General features: G+C 32.3%; 1 protein-coding gene across 1 annotated transcript; it reads right to left on the bottom strand.

The window, feature by feature from the left end:
- Positions 1–1,038: 1,038 nt before the first annotated feature.
- LOC143045383 (chymotrypsinogen B-like) lies at positions 1,039–18,715 on the bottom strand. Its single transcript, XM_076217882.1, has 8 exons — positions 18,302–18,715; positions 7,248–7,391; positions 5,736–5,825; positions 5,353–5,533; positions 4,637–4,736; positions 3,294–3,720; positions 1,983–2,116; positions 1,039–1,662 (listed from the first exon to the last, which is right to left on the bottom strand). The coding sequence occupies exons 1-8, from the start codon at positions 18,381–18,383 to the stop codon at positions 1,501–1,503; spliced, it is 1,320 nt and encodes a 439-aa protein (XP_076073997.1). The 5' UTR covers positions 18,384–18,715; the 3' UTR covers positions 1,039–1,500.
- Between the last annotated feature and the right edge of the window lie 4,472 nt (positions 18,716–23,187).

Below are 23,187 nucleotides of genomic sequence, written 5' to 3' on the forward strand. Positions count from 1 at the left end.
GCATATGGTTACTGATCCAGCTTCCGTACCGAAACATTTATCTTGTTTTAACCTTTTAATAGCCATTTCTTGATACTAGTTTCCATCCTTTTTTATAGATCTGCTGTATTGCTCACCAGGAAGGCATCGATAAGGTCCCAAGCTCCTATAATAGGTTTCAAGATCCGCTTATGTAGTAAATAAAGGCAACAGTAGTATACCGCTGTTCAAACTCATAAATCCATGGACAAAAAACAAAATCGGGGTAACAAACTAAAACTGAGGTAAACGCATTAAATATAAGAGAACAACGACACAACACTACAATGTAACACACACAGAAAAGGACCAAGTATCAGACAAAATCCCACGAGAATAACAAATATAACATCAAAACCAAATACATGAATTTGGGGTTAGACAAGTACCGTGACACGTCTTATCGCAATGTGAATTTACACTAAAAAATAAGAGAAAACAAACGACGCAACGTTAAAATGTAACACACACAGAAACGAACTATAATATAACAATGGCCATATTCCTGACTTGGTACAGGACATTTTTAAAGGAAAAAATGGCGGGTTGAACCTGGTTTTGTGGCATGCTAACCCCCACCCCCCCCCCCCCCCCCCCTCCCCCCTTTTATAGCCATGTGAAATATAACATTAAAATGACAACTCAACACCACAGGACTACAATATAAATAAATAGTAAAAACATTCTTCGGACACAGCTGACAACACATACATACATGTAGATATAGATAACAATCAGTCCAATTCATTTGAATGTATTCTCCAGTGAGTTTGCAGTGTGCAGGTTTAAAAAAAAACGTCTATATGTTATTTTAATGGATGAACACGAAAAGAAAAGAAACTTTAGCATTGAGGTATTAATTTCACCAATTAAGTTTCAATTATGTTGTTATATACCCTCATTATCATGACTAACATCTTGTAATATAACATGTAAAGCATCCGTCTACTAATCAACATCTTGTAACATTATACGTCAACACCCGTCAACTAATGCGTCAAGAAAAGAACACATTTGGAATTAAATCAGTAACAGCTATTTTATTTCAATAAAATTGGGAATGATTAGAAATATGATAAAACCATACGTTTCTGTGTTCAATATAAATCATTTAATGATAACTACAAAATATTAATCACCTATTTTATTTGCCACTTACAGCTTTTTGCTGCGTGTTGTCACAGTAACCGAACATTAGTATATCAGTTCTCTCAAATTTTCACACTTCCAAATTTTTAATTAATGATTAAGTAATATATGATGAACCTTTTTGTCTTCAATTTATTAAACAAAATTAAACAATTTACTTCTTTATAACATTTTAGTTTCAGAATTAAAGATGTCAAAAATATACAAATAAATAAGAGTAACAATATCGCCAGTTATGAGCTGTCGTGCCAATCACATTCGTGTTAAGTTTCGCCATTCCCTGAGAGACTTTGAAATCCAATCAAATAATTCACAGATCATCTAAGAAAATTATCAGGCACCTGTTTGCTGCTTTATCCAGTCAACGTATGACGTCACTCGAGTGAAGACACTCGGATATCCTTGCTTATCACACCCTTCTGTTCCCCAAGATACAATTCCAGTTAAATAGTATCTACCATTGCGCTTACAGGACATCGGACTTCCAGAGTCACCCTGAAAATATTAAGAATGTATCAAATGAATAGAGAACATAGGTTTTTCTGCAATATGTTACTTGTGTTGATATGTTGAACTTATACTATTTTTGTTTTTTTATTTTGACCCTTTTAAGACGTAGATGTTTTATTGTATTTTTTAATGGACTTTAAAATTCTGAAACTGATGCATACCAGATGAAGGTTAATCGAGAAACATGTGTCATCCGTATACAGCTGGATTTGCTTCCATCACTTTTTACTGGACGGATACATTTTTTGTAATATCTTTACCCCCTTTTTTTACCCTCCCCATTCCTTTGCATCAGGTATACTTACTGAGCAAGGTCCATATGTTCCATCACCAAAGCAGATCATGTCAGAATCCATGTTTGTTTTCCAGTACTCACTGCATCTTGTGTTGCTAATCACGTGCCCATGGACTTGCCGCAAGGATGCTTCAGTATCGTCTTCTGCAAAGAGAATAAATATGATATCAATGTCACTGATAAAATAAACGTGAGCAATGTTTTGTGTCACTATCATGACTTAATTGATATTTTTAAGAAATTAACACAACATCGACCAACAGACATTGGTTCTCTAGATGCTGCTGATTAAGCATTATCAAGCAGAGAATTGATAAATGTCAATCATCTAATCAAAAAACATAACCAAATTAATACCGCAATAGATATATGAAGATGTAGTATGAGTGCCAATAGGACAACTCTCCATCCCAGTCACAATTTGTAAGAATTGAAAAAAATATTGCAATATTATCATATAGATATGTGAAGATGTAGTATGAGTGCTAATGGGACAACTCTCCATTCCAGTCACAATTTGTAAGAATTGAAAAAAATATTGCAATATTATCATATAGATAATTATGTGAAGATGTAGTATGAGTGCTAATGGGACAACTCTCCATCCCAGTCACAATTTGTAAGAATTGAAAAATATATTGCAGTAGTATCATATAGATATGTGAAGATGTAGTATGAGTGCCAATGGGACAACTCTCCATCCCAGTCACAATTTGTAAGAATTGAAAAAAATATTGCAATATTATCATATAGATATGTGAAGATGTAGTATGAGTGCCAATGGGACAACTCTCCATCCCATTCACAATTTGTAGGAATTGAAAAAAATATTGGAATATTATCATATAGATATGTGAAGATGTAGTATGAGTGCCAATGGGAAAACTCTCCATCCCAGTCACAATTTGTAAAAGAAAACTATTATAGGTCAAAGTACGGTCTTCAACATGGAGCCTTGGCTTACACCAGCACATTTAAATTGCTTAGATTTTATTCATGTAGTAAAGTTTAAGTTTTAAATGAAAACATTTTTCAGGGTAAACAAACCCATTATACAGTTCAGAAATGGAACACTAAAATAACACAAACAAATCAAACAAAAACACAGAGATCAGTCAAGCAAAAGACAAAAAAAATCCATAAAAAACAAATCAAGGTTCGAACACAAGTTGCATTGGAAAAATAAGCAGTTCCTGTTTCATTATTGGTATCTGTATTTTTGCTAGTGGCTAGAAACAATATTGATAAGTTAGTAGCAATCATAAATCAGGAAAGGAGGAAGAGAGAAAATACATTGTAAGTAGATAATAATTATACTTACCATTCGTGTCTCCCCATCCAGTCACCCAACACTGGTCAGAATTTTCAACATCAAACAATTCCACGCTGTTACTCTGTTCTCTCTTAATCCTAATTTGCTTCAATAAATCAGGGACATCCCTTTTAAATCGGATATGGTTGACCATGTCTAAGTTTGGAGAAATATCAGGTATATTTAGATGGTTAATGTACTCGTCTATTGATGGTTCCTGGTTCAGATTTGCATTGTTGTCGTTTCTCTTCAAGTTGTTGTTGGGAAACTGGGAATCACCATTCGAGGGGAGACAAATCGTCTTGATGTAATCGGTAGATAGATCTACAGGTCGTGCTAGCTCTATTAATGCAATATCGTGAGCGTACTGTTTGTGAATGGGAACAGTCTCATTTTCTTCGACAGTTTCTCTCTGGTCAACTCTGTAGTTTGGATGCTAATAAAATAGATTTAATACAGTACGTCAATAATTGAAATAAAAGAAATTCGTCGCTTGTTTAGGTAAATCAAAACAACTTAATCCCTTCCTCCGTCAGTCTATTTGTTTCAGGTACTTTTGACAACTACTTTCAAATAAAAATGCTTAGCAGTTTGCATTTTATGTACATGCCTAATGAAATACTCAGTTAAAACTATTACATAAATAACATTTATTTTAATGAAAATATTTCAGTTCATCAAAATTATGAAGACTACAACGAAAGATTCGTTATATTGATTTTGATCTAAAACCATTTATAAAGTTGATCTTTTGGATTGAAATGTTGAATAAAAAAAGATAAATGTAACAGCTGAATAACCATATAAATTATATGAAAACTATATAATAAATAGCAACATTTCAAAACGATGGTTTACGAATTTGGACATTTTTTTAGGTTTAGTGAGAACCAGTTCGCAACCGCTACTGCTTGATACCTAATCGGTTCATATTACTTCTCAAAGTATTTTAGCGAAGCAGGAGTGGAGAGCAGGATCAGTAAACCCATACGATTCATCGGAGACTACCACCGGTTTTTGGTGGAGTTCGTGTTGGACATTCGTTGATTTAATATGCAATGTTTTTTCAATGATTTTTTTACAGAAATCTACTTGAAATGATTTTAAAACGCAGGTTTGAGTAAAACTAATTTGAATAAAAACTAAATAGAGTAATAGAAGATTAGCTAATGCATTGTTTTGGAGTTCAAGGAAAAGTTAAAAAGGAAGCTTCCCTTCCTTGAAAAGCAATCAGTGTTGAGAATATCGCTCAATACAGTGGTTATATATGGTACTAGAAGCAACCTCATATTCATCATTGCAGAAAAGAATTGTTTCTTTACTTAGTCGACTTTGAACTTATATACACATACCCGTATAATTCTGTTGATAGGAATATCAGTTCCGGATTCTCCGTCATACAGATAATGGAGACCTACTGAAACACGCCATCTTGAAGGCTGGTTGTACCATCTATAACAACAAAGATGCGCGAAAGTTATGTTATAAGTTAAAGAAGGGGAAGAAACAAGGTTCCACATGCTCAGGTCTTGTTATCAATACATATGTGGAAATACTAATTAACAAATTAATTGTTTGTTTTTCCCTATCAATAAAGAACGAGTTTACCGTTAATTTGCAGATGTCATTATAATGGTAATCTCTAAGTTATAGCAGTAAAATTGTTAAAAGGGCAAAATTGAATAAAAAAAATAAGGAAGGGTCATGTAGCAAGTCTAGAAAATAGTCTGCGTGTCATGAGAACAGCTTCAAGAATTGCAAATTAGACAGAAGTCAAATCTAAGGTTGAATATAAAGTTCAGAAATTAGAATGTTTATGAAAAATTAAAAGTAATTTCCATTACTTTGAACAAAGAAACTAAAACGAAAGTTAATAATTAAACTTATCGTCCAAAAATCGAATCCCAAATAAAATTCCTTATAACGAACATAATATACATAAATTGCTGGTTATTAAAAGGTCAAACAGTATAAGTATTTGAGTAAAACCAAGGAGGTTATATGCATGAGATATCATCTTCTTGGTAAAACCAATTACAATTCTATGAGGAGACAATGTGCGCCTTACCCTTTTAAACAATGAGCAGCAGTAACTACCCATCTATCACTGATTAAAGCTCCACCACACATGTAAACCCCAGTCATGAACCGGAGCGCCACCTGCCATGGCCAGGCGCCACGTGGTGCATTTGTACCTCCAATGATACGTTTCGATCGATGTGGTATTGCTGGAACGCCACATTCAGGATCTAAAATGTAAATAAATTAAAACTTTAAAAATTGAAGACAAAAGTAGGGATCCAAATTAATTAAATATATATTTCTATCAATTTTTACGCATTTGATCGCTTGTAAGAACTTATATATAAATGAATGGGTATTACATCTATGGTATCACTTATTCATTTGAACTGGACTAAAAGGCAATTTAAAAAAAAAAATCGTCATTACCTCTGCTAATTAGGGCATTTGGAAGTTCTATTTGAGGAGTTGTAGTTGGCGCTAGCGTCGTTGTCGTCTGCATCGCTCTCATCCTTTCAACTGCCAAAAAAAATCAAATAAATCAAGAATAAAATGCATACAGCGGAAGAAATTAGTTTAAAACTGTAGCTGATATCTAAATGATCATGTGGCTGTGCAAAAAAAGAGTTTCTTGTAACGTTAAAGCAAACGTTTATACCATAGTCAGAGTGGCTTGGTATCTAATCTCGAGGCAAATTATCATACACATACCAATATATCCTTGTTTTTATAAGCAGTCCTTACTCGGATCTTATTCTACATAATTATTGTATTATTCATGTTATTGTTTCACTTTGTATCGTTCGAAAGGTGTGCGTGTCATTGAATCCCGAAGGTTAATTTTTCAATTATTATTTTTTTTTCGTTTGTATTCACCAAGTCTTTTCAATTACATTTTACCGATAGTCAACCGTTTTAGTGTTATCTCTTTGAGGTTTTTATATTTATATGAATAAGTGTTGTGAACAACAAAACATGTTTGCGGGATTTTCTCGTTGTATTGAAGACCTATTGGTGACCTTCGGCTGCTTTCCACTCGGTCGGTCGGGTCGGGTTGTTGTCTCTTTGACACATTCCCCATTTCCATCCACAATTTTATTTTATTGTAATTGTTAGAAAACTTACCATATGCTGGTGGTGCACAGCAGCTGTCAATAGGAGAAGAACACAATAATATGCCCCATGAATGTACATACTTACCATATGCTGGTGGTGCACAGCAGCTGTCAATAGGAGAAGAACACAATAATATGCCCCATGAATGTACATACTTACCATATGCTGGTGGTGCACAGCAGCTGTCGATAGGAGAAGAACACAATGATATGCCCCATGAATGTACAAACTTACAACATGCTGGTGGTTCACAGCAGCTGTCGATAGAAGAACACAATGATATGCCCCATGAATGTACAAACTTACCATAAAATGGGGGTGCACAACAGCTGTAGATAGGAGAAGACCACAATGATATGCCCCATGAATGAACAAACTTACCATAAGCTGGTGGTGCACAGCAGCTGTCGATAGGAGAACACAATGATATGCCCCATGAATGTACAAACTGACCATAAGCTGGTGGTGCACAGCAGCTGTCAATAGGAGAAGAACACAATAATATGCCCCATGAATGTACATACTTACCATATGCTGGTGGTGCACAGCAGCTGTCAATAGGAGAAGAACACAATAATATGCCCCATGAATGTACATACTTACCATATGCTGGTGGTGCACAGCAGTTGTCGATAGGAGAAGAACACAATAATATGCCCCATGAATGTACATACTTACCATATGCTGGTGGTGCACAGCAGCTGTCAATAGGAGAAGAACACAATGATATGCCCCATGAATGTACAAACTTACCATATGCTGGTGGAGCACAGCAGCTGTCAATAGAAGAACACAGTGATATACCCCATGAATGTACAAACTTACCATATGCTGGTGGTGCACAGCAGCTGTCGATAGGAGAAGAACACAATGATATGCCCCATGAATGTACAAACTTATATTCACACTGTGGATTACATGTACCATCTAAATAGCTACATAGTTCAAACTGATATCCGATGGCATAACCTGAAAAATACAGATATATAATGCAGAACAACTTATAAAGAGAGCGTCGAGCACATGTTCAAACTTAATGCATTAGTAACATCTATCATATGTCCTTATTGCTTTACAACTGAAATTTATTTTAAGGTGTTTTAATATACAAATTTAATCAGCGCTGTTAGTGACTTTTGTAACCTCTCTGCCTTATTTTGTATATACCATAGATACTATAGATTGTCTTTGTATCGATGTTATACATTTGATTTCTGACAATAATGGTGCATGTATATATAAGACATCGTTTAGGAAGAATAATGACCATCTTAGTTAGATTTTAGATAAATAGCATGTGTCGAAATTCTAAACAATTCCACTGCAGTAAAAATGAAATAAACATTTTGTAAACATTCTAAGTGTCTGAGGTCATCTGTAAGAAAATATAACCTGGTTACAAGTTCACCTATACGACATGATGTGCATTTACACATATGATGCTGTGATAATGTGAATTTTAATATGATTAAGAAAACGCTTTGAAAATGTCCTTCTTTTAATCATAATTGGTTTTTCCTCTTTATTTTTCGCGCCAAAATGCCAAAGAAGTTTCAAGATGTCAAAATAGTTCGACACAATGTCAATGAAAACTTTATCAATAATTGCCTGTTTGAAAATTCATTAGTTTGTTATTTTTGTCTTAAATGCATTTCAGATATTTCTTTATCATATTTAACACAACTTGGTATAGATATTAGGTATGTATTTTTGTAATAATTATGACCCTTTATCACTGATTTCTCTATAGGCTTGCTGCGTTCCGATTCGAATATATATTAATATATTGACAACTAAAGATAAAAGATTACAGAAACTTATTTTAGATAGTTAAAGTTCTAAAAATAGAATAAAAACATATTTCTTCAGGAATGTGTCAAAATTGCGCTGGTTCAGTTAAAAGAATAAGCTCACGCAATCTTAAAGATTTCAGCAAATGATCTCTTAAATTGCCATTATCTAATGATTACTTTAGCATATGTATTCCACGGTCGTTGATTAGAGGTCGTTGGTAGACCTTGTGATAAAATATTCGACTTTGGACTTCAAAAGTGCCTGATACTCTCAACATACTTCATACCTCAACGCATTTTTCAATTTCGCTGAACATTCTTTTGCGATATGAATAGGAGAACTCATCAAACTAAAGTTGCAATTACTCTTGGGTTAATGAACGAATTTTGAAAAAGGAATTGGTGACGTTTTGGGTAGAGAAATCGTCAAGCGAGTTTGTATCTAAGTCTAAACTGAAAATCTGAAAGCAATATCCCCGATCTAACACCATAAATAATGCTGAACTAACTCAGGAAATCTTGTGAATCGGGATTGATTGCTTAAAACTGTCACGGGAAATAAAAGTATATTAAATATACAGAAATTTAGCCTTGCGAACGTCACCTACGGACACCTTAAAGTGTTGCTGCAATGTTTTTAACGCGCAGAGAGTGTGCCACTCTCTTAACACGAGGCATCGGATTGATCGTCCCCAATCTGACCGGATTATATATATATATATATATATATATATATATATATATATATATATATATATATATATATATATATATATATATATATATATATATATATATATATATATATATATATTGTCCTATTCTAACATTTGTGTTCAATTAATTTGCTAGCTTTTAACCTTTGAGTAACATGAGTAAATAATATGAAATGTGAATGACTTCTGATGTTTCCGTCTCGTTGAAATCTCGTTCTGGAATTATTTCCAAAACATGTGATACAAGTGGAAAATATCAATGAATTTTAAAAATGTTATAATCAAATTAACACCGTTTGAAAACTGTGTATTTACAATGAGTAGTTGTTGAGTAATCAATTTTTCAAATTTGATTACCAATTTTTAGCCAAATTTTTGAGAAATTGTGAGAGGTACAAGAAATGATTCATTCACCAGAAAATTGCTCATATCACTTTCTTCTTTTCAAATATCTGTATTTATCTTACCTCATATACATTTCTAGGAATATGATTGGTTTAAAGCGTCCTCGTGGAGACCGTGTATATTTGATATTAGGTTAGTAGGGAGGCGGGGCTTATTTCGTACACGATTAGTAGTGGTGTTACTTCCCTTTCTAAAAACAAAACAGTACTGAGACAAAAGCTTAAAGGTTTCACCAGACGAAGAAATTGATGATTAAGATGGAAATAAATCCATAAAACACATTTAAACCTAACAAGTTGTCATTGTTGGCATCTTTTTTTTTGCAGGATCAATGGAAGTAGCTAGTTTCTTAATGCTAACAGTATCGAAAACTTGCCCATTATGATAGGTCACTAGTCTAAATTTAAAAGTTAAGATAGTCGCTAAGATAAATTCGTTACATAGTATGCTAGTGACGTGATACGGTATAAATAGGGTCAGTAAATTCCAGTTGGGGATTCGAGCTTCGCTCTCACCCCATATGGAATTTACTGACCCCATATATACCGTATTATGTCACTAGCACACTATGTAACTAATAGTATTTTGTCAATCATTTATATCTAAGAAGTTGAAACCGTAATATGCATTTTGTTCTTGAAACAGCGAAAAATCACAAATTCTAAAATTGACAGCATGGTAAATGTGACACAAAAAAGCATTAAAATATGATAATACTTTCTAACATTACAAAATGTAACAACTACCATTAGTTTTTTCATGTAAATTTATTCAGATTAGTCCAATTCATCTTTATTGAAAGTATGAAGAAAAGTTTAACTGTGGGTCGATACTATTATATTGATTTAATTAATGATGTTTGAAGGTGAACATTTTTTCGTTTATTTCATTAGTATTTGCATGACTCTGGAGATTTCAAAACGTGAAAAGACTGTACGACGTAGAGGTTTATTATTGAATAATTGATGCTATATTGAAGTTTATATTAAAATATGTATTTTGATGTACGAGTTTTCGAATGAACGAGTCAATGATGGGTCTATAATATATATATAACATGGTATTATTGGAATACCCCCCAAAAAAGGGCGAAAGGATCGCCATCAGTTCAGAAAGCACCAAGCAAATGGAAAAATAAGAATTGTTCAACGTGGTACCAAATCCAACAAAGAATACGTAGTTCAACGCATGTGCGCCGGAAGGATGAGATATGAAACAAGTGGCACTTGAAGAGATCGATAGTTTTCCTACATGGGTCTCATTTTAGAAGATATCAGTGAAACTTATCGACCGAAGTTCTTAAATACAAACACATGAATGGGCAAGGGCGGGACAAGGATTTTAGGTTAGAAGGGGCGCATGCGTAAATTTTCGGAAATTATCGTAATATTCTGTATTAAGCCGAGGACAACCTTTATGCTTTGTAAATTTTAGGGAGCTGATTGTTTAAGAGCTGATACCGAATTCTCTTTTGTTGTCTGATATGTTATGTATACGGTTTTTTCTTGTCTTTTTTTCAGTTTTCCTTGGACCATGGAAGTGACAGTCCTTCTTCAGCTGGTTATCCCCCCTTTTTTGATGATAGTTTTACAATTAATACACAACGAACCGATTCATCTCAGTGATCGATGAATATCAGCAATTTGGCAAGACTGTATTTTCTCAGCTGGTATGACAAATTATAAGTAGTATATCCGTACATTCATATTGATATTATGAATGAAATTCTTCAAGTAGCACTATTAGCATGGAATGCTCGTTATCATATTAACTCCCACGAACAGAGAACAGCAGGCTTTTGTATTATGAATAATATAAAATCATATCGCAATTTCAAGCAGCAATCCTATGCAAGATAGAGAACCCAAAAAACGAATACAGTATATACCCTTTAATTAAAGTGTATTTTTTATAAAAAAAAAAAAAACAATTTGCCCTTTTCATTAATTTCTTAGTTTTATGGATTGGAAATGAAAGAAGAGAGGTTAAATAAAAAAATACATATCGTATCTTAACTGATTTAAATATAGAAAGAGTGACTAGGCCTGTTGCAAACGGTAATTTTTATAGTTTTCGGCACATCTTTGGACTTTAATATTATGTATATAGGGGTATGGGTGTGTATTGGCTCAATATGTAAAATGTAAAAGCGAAATTGTTCTGAATGTTGAATATAATGAGCTGACTAGAACTGCACATTACACATAACAAAATGAAAAAAAAAAAAAGACAGACAAAACGTTATAAAGAATTAATAGAAGAATTAATTGTGGTCTGTGGACAACTGCCCATTTACTGATCTACCATATTGATGTTGGTTTGGCGAAAGTGGGAAAAAGGTGTTCAAACAAATCAAAGACGGAACGGTGAAATATGCAATGTATTCCGTCCTTGAATTAAAATGCATTAAAAGCCGACAAATTTGAAGACAACATAAACAAGAACTATCTTTAAAAAAGATATCCGACGTATTTAAATTTGAATATAATTATGTTTAAAACTATCATTTCGATAACCTCCAGAAGCACAAAGATACCATTTAAATAACGTTTTCTCTGTTTGTGTTCAGTATTCTCGGTCCTCGTATCTTTCTGTTTACATTCACCAAAACCCCGCGGAAATCTCACATACGTAGGTGCGTTCTAAAAGTCATATACGCTCGTACAGCAAAGTTTACATTAAAAGTTATATAATTGTCCCGAATAAACAGCTATCACGGATGCAAAGAGCTATTGGAGAAACAATTATTCTAATAAAAACATAAATCTTTGTAAGATCTAGTTCAAATATTTAGTTTTTCACTTGCTTTCCATCACGATATAATTAACGAGACGTTTTTTCAAACACAACCAAATCACCCACCATGACAGTATTTTGTCCAATCACAGAAAGGATTTTCGAGCATGCGTATTCCGTTGCCATAGTTAAGCGTCCTTAAGTTCAAAGGGCACAAACCGAAACTATACCGACTACGTCGGAAAAAAGATGGAAGGATTATAACTGCAACTCGTATATTGTCGTATCAAGAGCCTTTCATATATATCATGTACGTACGATAATCAGCTGAAATATAAATCCGTTTTGAATATTTTAAATTTCAGAAACCGATGGTTTAAGTTATATTATTCGCTTTATTGAGTTTTATCAGTATTTACTTTAATGAATATGGCATTTCAATAGTGTGCTGATTTAGCATAAAGAAGTACCTTTCGACAATTATTATGATTAATAAATCTTGTGACAAAAAGGAATACTTTTCTGTCGCTAAAGTGAGCATTGATAGTTTTTTTTTTTTTGGTAATATGGATTAAAACAAAGGCGCTAAAACCGAATACCGATATCAATTGGCGCCGAAACACCCGATTTGTATGTTTCAAATGACCATCGTCGATCCTCATTGCGTGATTATTTTCAATGACTTTACGTAAATTAAGTTTTTATCATTGGAGATGAAACTGTTGCTTATCGATTCGAAACAATTACGGGGTATATTTCCGCGTTGTAACGACATTGTTATCAGAAGCATGAAACCAAAATTGAAATCCACATAGTCCAATAGCATGAGCAATTTCAATTAATGTTTTTATCATTTATAGCTGTAAGATACGCCTGCGTGTTGACATCAAATACCAAATGGAATATAATCTTATAACATATGAACTAACATATTAAATTAGAGGAATCAAATCTGAATTAATATGATTTAAAGCATGTGAATTTAATTATGTTTCTATTTTTACTACTAGTAGTGGGCGGCGTAATTAATTATTACTAGAGTACTGAATAATCATTTACCCCCGGGACAGTCGCTATCCCATTTATGTTTACAAAACATACAATACTAGGATTGATTTCACAAAAATGTATCATGCAAACTAAAAACATTGAAAAGTATCAAGTACACAACAAGCTTTGAATTTTTAACTGTTGTCAGCCAATTTTTATTTTTGTGTTATCGCTTTTTTCATAAAAAAATTAATGGTCATATATCAGAGCTACAACTGTTTCGTTTCTTATACATCCTTGTCTTTCAAATATTCGAATTTGAGAGTTCCCGATGAAGGTTAAATCCAGAAAAGCGCTTCGAACGAATGATATGTATTAAGAGTTGTTTTATTTATTTTAACGGGGTATGATTATCTACAGGTCTTTATATTTCCCAGGAACTATTGATCTATAACAACTACCCATTTTGATTTCTCGATTTGACTTTGATGATTTAATGAATTACAACCGTGATCCATGTTCTATGCATATTGCTGACCGCAAGGTAAGCGATTATATACGATTAAATTTACGTGGTTACTGTCGTTAGCATATCGTTATGCGGAACAGACAATTAACATATGACAAAGTAGCTACATTAATCAGAATGCAAGCGGGATGTTTACTCCGAATATCGATATCTGAAGCTGCCTGCTAGGTATGACAGGTATTTTCGTATAAGCGCATTCAGCATATTGGATACCAAATGATTGGTTTAGTGTATCACCAAGCTGTTTCCTGTCCTTTCGTATGAAAGTCGTCTTCATATTGGATAGCAAATGATCCGTTTATTTAATCACCAATTCTTTTTCAGAACTGAATGGACAAAAATAGACTATTAAACTGCTCCAATCTCTTCCCAGTACTAAATGGACAAAAAAAAACATCAAACTTAATTCTACAATCTTTTTCAAGAACTGAATGGACAAAAATAAAACTATTAAACGTCTCATGTCGCGTTAAACACACACACACAGTTGTTTTCGCAAATAATGTTTATAACTGAATCCTTTGATCAGTCCTGTGTTTAGTCTACTTTTAATGCAATAAAAACACGATTACATCCATTTTAGTTGAAACATATTTATTTATAGTGGATTGGGAAACAAGTTTTGCAACTTATATTAATCCCTTTCCACTTTGCGGGTGCGAGTGCTGCCTTGTAGTGGCATTAGTCTGCTCTTTTTAGAAATCTACAAGGATGTCTTTTACGCGTAAGAGATATAGCTCTCTCTTAACACGGGCCAGACATCCATTTATAACACTATAGGAACTGTAATTTCTGTTATATATAGACACTTTTAAGAGCACTGTCAATTGCAAAAATGGCGAAATTCTTGTTTCTTTATATAGCCTTAAAATTTAAATTTTCATATTGTTATATGAACTTTAATACCATTAGTAATTTTTATTTGGTATTTAAATTCTATTTGCGTCCAATGATTTATTAGATTAATGTTATGGACTGCTATTTGATAGTTTGTACGAAATTTAAGTAATACTTGGTTTATATGGTTGTTTAGGTACTGCCTAATTGTTTACTGCTGGTTTATTCTAATAGTTTTACTAAAAATATATATGCTATCATGAAAAAGAAACCAACTGGAAATTTTAACAGAATATATTAACTTCATGCAGCTGAAGTCTCAAATTACCGCTATGTGAACTATAACTTCGTTCGATATACTTTGATTCGGTTGTCCTTTTTTAAAGACAATATCCGTAACAATCACGGCAGCATATATGCTACGTGGAATATTGAATTACATAAATTTCATATTAGATGGTGATTGCAGAACCGTATTTAATTTTATTTTTAACCTTATATAAACGATAAGGTAATCCTTCTTGTATTTGTGTACATATGTATTTACATAATTTACTTTATAAAAAATAAAGCAATATTTGTAAGAGAAAAATCATTTTGAAACTAATAATAACCCAATAAGTTCTTTCGTAATCAATCTAATGAAGATTGAATCCTCGAATAGTTCTTAACAATATGTGTAAATTAATATTGACATCCACAAATCAGGTGTCCATTGACAATATGTAGGTATAAACTAATTATTTTCTGTATTGATTATCAACGATAATTCTGTAATATGAAACCATACTAGCAAATGTAATTCTGTTGTTTCAGCTAAATTCTTGGAGAGTTCAAAATGCTCAATCATTTACATACATAGATTTTCAGGTCACAAATAGACAGTTCTACACGACGTGAACGAAAAGAAATGTTTTTATGATCAAACCTGTAAACTATATCTCATTTTTCATCGTCAGCTTGTAAATTGCAACTGCATTTGTTATAAATCTTGAGGAGTATTCTTCAGTAAGCAAATGTAAAAAAACAGAACTTTTACACTCGTTCTTCCAAATGTCTATGATCAATCGTCTAATACATGTATGCACTGAATAATCAGAGAAGCAGAACTAGAAGTGAGAAATACTTGATAGCAGATACATGTATCCAAAAAGAAACCAATGCCTTGGATACGTGTATGTATATTTTAAAGACGAAACACTTGTAAACTTTGTCAATATTATACACTTTGATACGCATTATAACTTATTAATAGAATGAAATTCAAAACAGTGTGGCTGTGGCCATTGATTGACACATTAAACTCATCCATTGACTGGGACAATTTACGTGAACGTTTGTCTGTAACGACCACTGTTCACGACGTACCTACGATAGACATTTAAACTGTGGGGTCACCAAAGGTTTCTTAACGCCTTTAATTATAAAATAATTCGAAAAATTAATCAGGAATAACCTTTATGTTTTGATTTATATATTTGATATAAATCAAAACATCGTGTTATTTCTGATTAATTTTTCGAATTACTTTATTAAGGTGTTGAGAACCTTTGGTGACCCCATAGTTTAAGTGTCTTTAAAAAGTACATAGTGAGCAGTGGTCGTTACATACAAACGTTCACCTAAATTGTCCCAGTCAATGGATGAATTTAATGTGTCAATCAATGGCCACAGCCACACTGTTTTGAATTTCATTCTATGTTGATGTATACCCCAATAAGAATTTATTTCTTTGTTTCCTTATTTTTAAATATAATAAATCCGCGCTGATCATCAAATATACTAGAGCATGTAATGATTACTTAAAAATTTACTGTAAGAAACCGTTAGCCATTACGTGAATCATTAAATTTCAATATTTTCTTTGAAAGAATTGAATATAAAGATGAAATCAACAATGTTTCCCTTAAAATCCTTACACAAAATGAAATAAGAAGATGTAGTTCGATTGTCAATAGAAAACTATCCAAATGATAGCCAAAATAAACTTGAAGTCACCGTTTCTCTTCCAACACTAACTTATTTATCTATTTATGTATGGAAACAAACTCAAAATACAATTGAGAATGAAAAACGGGAACTTATATTAGCACCACAAAAGCCTAAGATTTGACCTTCAGATATCCAGTTGCAAGATCACTGCTATATTGTTTTCGCCATGGGTTTCTGATGTTTTATTTATATTCATAGCAATCTGCTAGGAAAATAAGATGCCAAACAAAATCGTATAAAATCATTCTGGCAACTACGGTTAAGGCTTTTATAATGAAAACTAGTTTGATTCAAAAGTTTAACATTCTATTCGTTCAAGTGGCTTTTCATGTACATTATGTCTTATTCGTAACAAACTGACACATTATAAGAAAAAAAAACCCTGAAAAACATGTTACTTTTGAGTTTATTATCCCCCAAAACTTCACATCTAAATGAAACATAAAATGTAACTAATACTTTGTACTATTAATATTTTTGTGCCATATACCACGTTGCTCTAATGCCGTCCTTAACATGCATGAACTATTTGCCCCTGAGCGTTTAAGCAAACGACAATCAATCAATCGTGTTGTGATTAGGCGGCGTGAGGCAAACAGCAATCGATCAATCAATGAATTATCCGATTGATCATTTGGTATCTGAGACAAAAGGTCGTCTCATTTATACTTCTTTCTACTGAATGTGTTTCATATTTAGTAAGAATATTAAAATCTCAATAGACTTTATATATTAGCTTCCAAGTTCATGGTTTCATCGCACATCTATCCATGTTCTTGATTCAACATATTTGACAGTGGATTAAATGTAAATAGAATAAATACATATAAAGCTGAATGGAAACAGTTGAAATTACTGATGATGATTCTTGCAAGAATCACTATAGCAACGATGTGACCGTAGCACCAATTTACATTTCAATAATGTATAGAATAGAGAATTGAGACGATAAATGTGTCAAAGAGACAACATCCCGATCAAAGACCAGAAATCAGACCAATCCCACCAATAAGTCTTCAAAGCATTGAGATAATCCCGCGCTCGGAGGTAGTAGGCGTCAGCTTTCCCCTAACCAATATAATATACAACTTCACAAGCCATGTACTAAGGGTAAAGGATTTAAAGCTTCAAAAATAATAAAAAGAGGAAAACAAAATAAGAGTATTTTTGTATGATAAAATCTGTTTTGTTTTTCATTACAAGCTTTAGACTCACATGTCATGTATTCATTTCCTATGATTAGCCATTTCTCTGTAATCAGATTGTTCATCCCGCCCTTTTTATATAGTTTGCATGATTCCTTTTTGCCTGATTCATTTATCCGTAACTCTCATTTGCAATACGTTTTGAATATAAAAAGAATTAGTGGATTTTTATGATTTCATTTGAAGTTTCATATTGAAAAGATATTAAAATTATTACAGAACTTCACGGTTTTTTTGTGTGTGTTGACATTCATTAGATTATAAAGAACAATGTATACGTGCTCTTTGAAAGTTACTTTTAATTAAAGAGCAATAATAATATCACGTAATATTGTTATCTACAATCGATAATAAGCTACAATTAATAAGCAAAAATATGATTATTATTTGATGCTCTATTTTCATATCATTTCTGGTCGATCTATGTACCGTCCTTGGAAAACGAATATATCTTTTAACATTTTAGCATTCTTAACCTTTTATTAAAACGGTCAGTCATTCACAAATTTCAATACTAATAATAAAATAAGGAAACGTGGTATAACTATTCAAATTTTCATATTCCACGTACGTTCTGATAATTTAAAAAAATAATATTATATAACCCGTCGTCAAGTATTTCAAAACATCCATAAAAATTCAACAAATAGTTAAACATAAAATTAACTCCACTCACCTTTTGCTGTTTTTAAACATATAAGTGCCGTTGCTGCAAGAATAGTAACTATTTGGTCAAAACTGTTTACACTTTTCATCATTTTGTTTGCTCTTTTTTCAATAAATTATAAAATTCCTGTTTCTTGTTAGTTCCAATGGTAAAAGGATTATGCAAAGTTAACTAAGGAATGTATAAATTTATAGGACTCCAAGAATTTCACAAATGTAAATCTTATCGCTATCCTTCCTTGTTTCTGAGTGGTTGTTCCATATATGGTCATGTAGTATCTTCCATTCATAAAACAGGAAACGTGGTATAATTATTCAAATTTTCATATTCCACGTATGTTCTGATAATATTTCACATTTTCATTCACAATAATAATAAATTCTTCAATAATTCCTGATTTCTACAGAAAATCGAATTAAGTAACTGTTATTGCTTTGAAAGTTGTGAATGCCTGACCGTTCTGTACTCATGAGAACCAATATATTCTAAGCGTTAATTATCATAGACTAGAAAGTTATCTTGTATAAACAGAGATAGCCATCATATCTTCGGAAATGTTTATAGAAAAATTTCAACTACAAAGTTAAGAAAACATTGCACTCAGCATCTTTCTGAAGGTCAGTGGTCTTAAACATATCTAACATTTAAAACCTTGCTCCAATTCTTGATTATAGTAAGACATATACACATGTTCCAATTCTTTATTATAATTAAATATAATTATATTCAATGTTAGAATAGTGAAACAAGGAAGAAAAAAAAGTTAATTAAAGGACAAACTTTCCCAACGCTTTTGAAATTAGGAAATGACGTGATTAACTTTTGAGAGCCGGCCTGCTACGTAAAACGTATAATAATGTACTTATCCGTAATAGGGTTATTATAATCATTTATTGCAACTAACAAAACGTAGTACAAATTATAAGTATTTCCTCGTTGTAGTAATGAAAATTGAATGAAAACATTTGAAATAAAACGTCTGAAATTGGGTATCCCATAATTAGAAACTTGATGGACGTTCTTGGGATATTTTTGATTACTTTTATAATTGCTCTCTATTTTTGTCTTATGCTTGGACTATTTATGTTGATGTGGGTCAAATGAGTTATATTTGCAGTCATTCACAAATTCATTCATTAAATACGTTCTCTATTATAAGAAATAAGTTTCGCAATACATGCAGTGGCTGAATACTGCAAAGAAATGGTACGGTTTAGTTTCAAAAATATGTATTAAAACTCTGAATTGTATACTTTGCAAGTACAATATTTTATAAGTTTTTACTGACTCCCCTTTTCTCTACAAATATTCAGATTAGTAAGCCTATTAATGTGACAAATTTTGAACTAGAACCTCAAAATTTTTATGTATCTGCAAACAAATATTTCTACATATATATTCACATTTAAAAAAGAAGAAATGAGGGTATTCATGAATGAAGCAGCATACAAATAACATATAAGTAATATATAGGATATACAATAAATCCCACAGATGCAGTTGATCAACCATCTTTATATAATAATATACAATAATCCGTTCAATATCATATGTTAATCTTACTATAATTGCCCGAGTCCAGACAAATTAACAGATATGTCAGTGTCCATCAGAGATGTTCAATCAACACATTAAAAGAAAGAACACTACGCTGAATGAACCGCATACTCCCTAGGCATGAACATTTGTTAGGTTTCTTTTGTTCTCTTAGTGTCCACTTTGAAAATAAAAATAGAGGAACAGCACTAAACACATATTTACTGTAAGATAGTTTTATACTTGAGAAGTAACAAGAAAAATAAGGGAAAATGAGTTGAAATACTAAAAAAGAAAATTAAAAACGTATTTAAACTGCCCTAGTTATTTCGGTCAATGCAATAGCCATTGGAACTAACAATGAAAACTAGAAAAGGGAAACCATTTTACCATGTTAAATTAGATCATTTTGCTTAGAAATAATCCGTATTGCTTTTTAATGCATTAAACAGTTAACAAATATAACATGCGTCAGAGTCCTTTGCTCCAAGTTTGGAATAACCAACATTTTTTTATCATTAACAACGAATACTTGAATTAAGATTTCGTTGTCACGATCAATTGACATCAATCAAGAATTACACGATGCCACTTTTGAAATTCTTTTTCGTATCGTTACGTAATTTAAACAAATTAAACATCCATTTTGAACAATTAAAGTATTAATCAAAGAACAAATAGTTACATTCACATTACACAGTGCTCCTATAAAATTGCCTCAAAATGTAATAATTTGCTACTTCAAGAAATATTATCACTGCAAGCAGATACTGTAAATTTGGAAATTACTGTTCAAACTGATCAATGAGAAAATTGTTCAATGGACAAACATGCGAAACTATTTAACGCGATTTAACAAAATGCTGCATGTTAATTATTCTACAAATTTGTAATAAGAGAAAGAAGTAGCAAAGAGGACAATGCAAATTATAAGTCCATTTTAATCAGACAATACACAAGAAAAGATAGTAACGGAAAAACCAACATCAATCAAACAAATTATAAAACTTGATTCATATAAACCGCATCACAAACTGCAAAGTGGGAGAAAGAGGTGAGGGCTCAGGTGCTCTATCTTATATATATTTTTTAAATACGATAAAACACCAAACAATATCAGCAACGCCTGATTATAATCTACAGAAAAGTCAGCAATCGACTCTGTGTGTCGCTAAATATCAATTTTAAACAATATTTTCCTCATTTTTACCTAATATGTTGAAGAAAACTATGATAAATAAGCACAATATGTGTACAGCAAAATTGATTAACAAGATAATATTCTGATCCACACTGTTTCCAGTTTTCCCAAATGTATTAATACGATTTTGTATCAATATTATGCAAAATACAAGGTATAGAGATGCTTTAGATATATTTCGAAATTTCCAGGAATTTACAAAATAAGAAATAAAACAGATTTATTCTCCATCGGACGCCTCTAGTATGTAACTCTGAGTTGTTTTAGAAAATTGCTGCCTAGAAGTAGATTATTTTCAAAAATTTATTTCATAGTAAGCATTGTAAAAATTAGTTTATACTGCTAAATAACGCAAGAGGTATATTCTTAGAACATGACAAGGTAAACTACTCAAAGGCCGTTAACTATGTGAAATTTCAAAATAGTTTCGCTGGCTCATTCAATAATGATGAATGGATACTTGACGTCCGTCGGTTGCTCATTCAATGTTAGTATTGAAAATAAAGAAACACAAATTGACTTATTCAAATTAATATTTAAACATTTACAATCAAATTAATTGCGTCTAGCAGTTTGTCTATATTTGCCATCAATGGAAAGCAATCCCAAATGTAAAATGACGGGTATAGCGATCTGTTATCGTCAAGAAAATCTGCAAACGAGTTATATTCTGGTCACGAAAACGGCATTTAAACTTTATTAAAAAGTCAAGAATACTGTTAAGTAGATATCTCTGGCCTAAATAATTAAAAATAAGAATATGTGATATGAATGGCAATGAAACAACTATCCGTCATAGTCAAAATGACGTGGACGAAAACAATTATCAGCATACGGCCTTCGACAACGGGAGGAACCCCTTTCGCATTGTCAGCATTAAAAGACCTGCTATTAAAATACCAAGACATGCAAAATATGAAACAATTCAAACGAGAAAACCATCAGCCTGACTGATGACAAATAGATAATGACAGAAAGCAACCAATTGAACCCCACCATTACATGATTATAATTTGAGTTAGACAGATAAAGAACGTTGCGGAGTTATATATGTTTATAAGAACTCAACTCTGTCCTTACATCGGACAGTGCATGGCGTAATTGAACAACATAAACACAAAGTGTAAAGGTCAGTTATAAATTACTCGACTGGTCTGCACAAAACCAACTAACATAAAGAGGAATGATACAAAATCTCGGTTGGTGATCATGATTACTCACGGTAATTGAAAAGGAGAGGCGGGCAATACCAAAGAAATTTCGAGTTCGAACTCTTGAATGTAAGTCATAATCAAGCTGTGGTTATAAATACAACCACAAAAAGGAATCCATAGAAAAAACAAAGAAACAACAAAAAACAACAACAACAAAAAAAAAAAAACAAAACAAAACAAAACAAAAAACAAAGGAATTCAAGGACAGAAAACTCGGGAGAACGAACTGACAACGTTATGGAAAAAAACAAAAGAAAATGATCAACAGACAGTCTGCAATACAGAAAATAGAAAACTAAAATATTACCCAAACAAAGCCCTTCATTAGTCTGAGTGATCTCATGTGCTCTGAGAGAGTAAACAGATCCTACTCTATATTTAGTACCCGTCGTGTTTCTATTGGAAGTACAAATTCGACAATAATAACTTAAATGATTAAATAATAGTTCATTAGACTTATTAATCAACCAGTGTACTCTTCAAAGATATTATGTGTAAAGACTTCATTAACTCACATTTGATAAATGAAAATAAAATAATAAAAATACCGAACACCGAGGAAAATCCCTCACCAAATGGTAAAAAAACCCAAACGCACCAACCGAATGGATAACAATTGTCGTATTCCTGACTTGTTACAGGGATTAAACCCGGTTTTATAGCTATCAAAACCCCTCGCTTCAATGACAGTCGCATACAGTTCCACTATATCGACAACGATGTGAGAACTAAACTAAAAGACATAATGGGTAAACATGTCAAAAATAAGGGAACATGCAGCAGTCAACATTGTGTTTTAATCTAAATCACTATGAAAATAATCAAGTATGTCATCAAAGAAACATAAAAAAAAAATCATAGACATGGCACACCAGAAAAATCGAAAGACAAAAATATGAAATATCACCATTGCACAACAACACAATGACGGGATGTACAAGTAC

Source organism: Mytilus galloprovincialis, chromosome 1 (assembly GCF_965363235.1).
Source record: "Mytilus galloprovincialis chromosome 1, xbMytGall1.hap1.1, whole genome shotgun sequence".
Taxonomy (NCBI): Eukaryota; Metazoa; Mollusca; class Bivalvia; order Mytilida; family Mytilidae; genus Mytilus; species Mytilus galloprovincialis.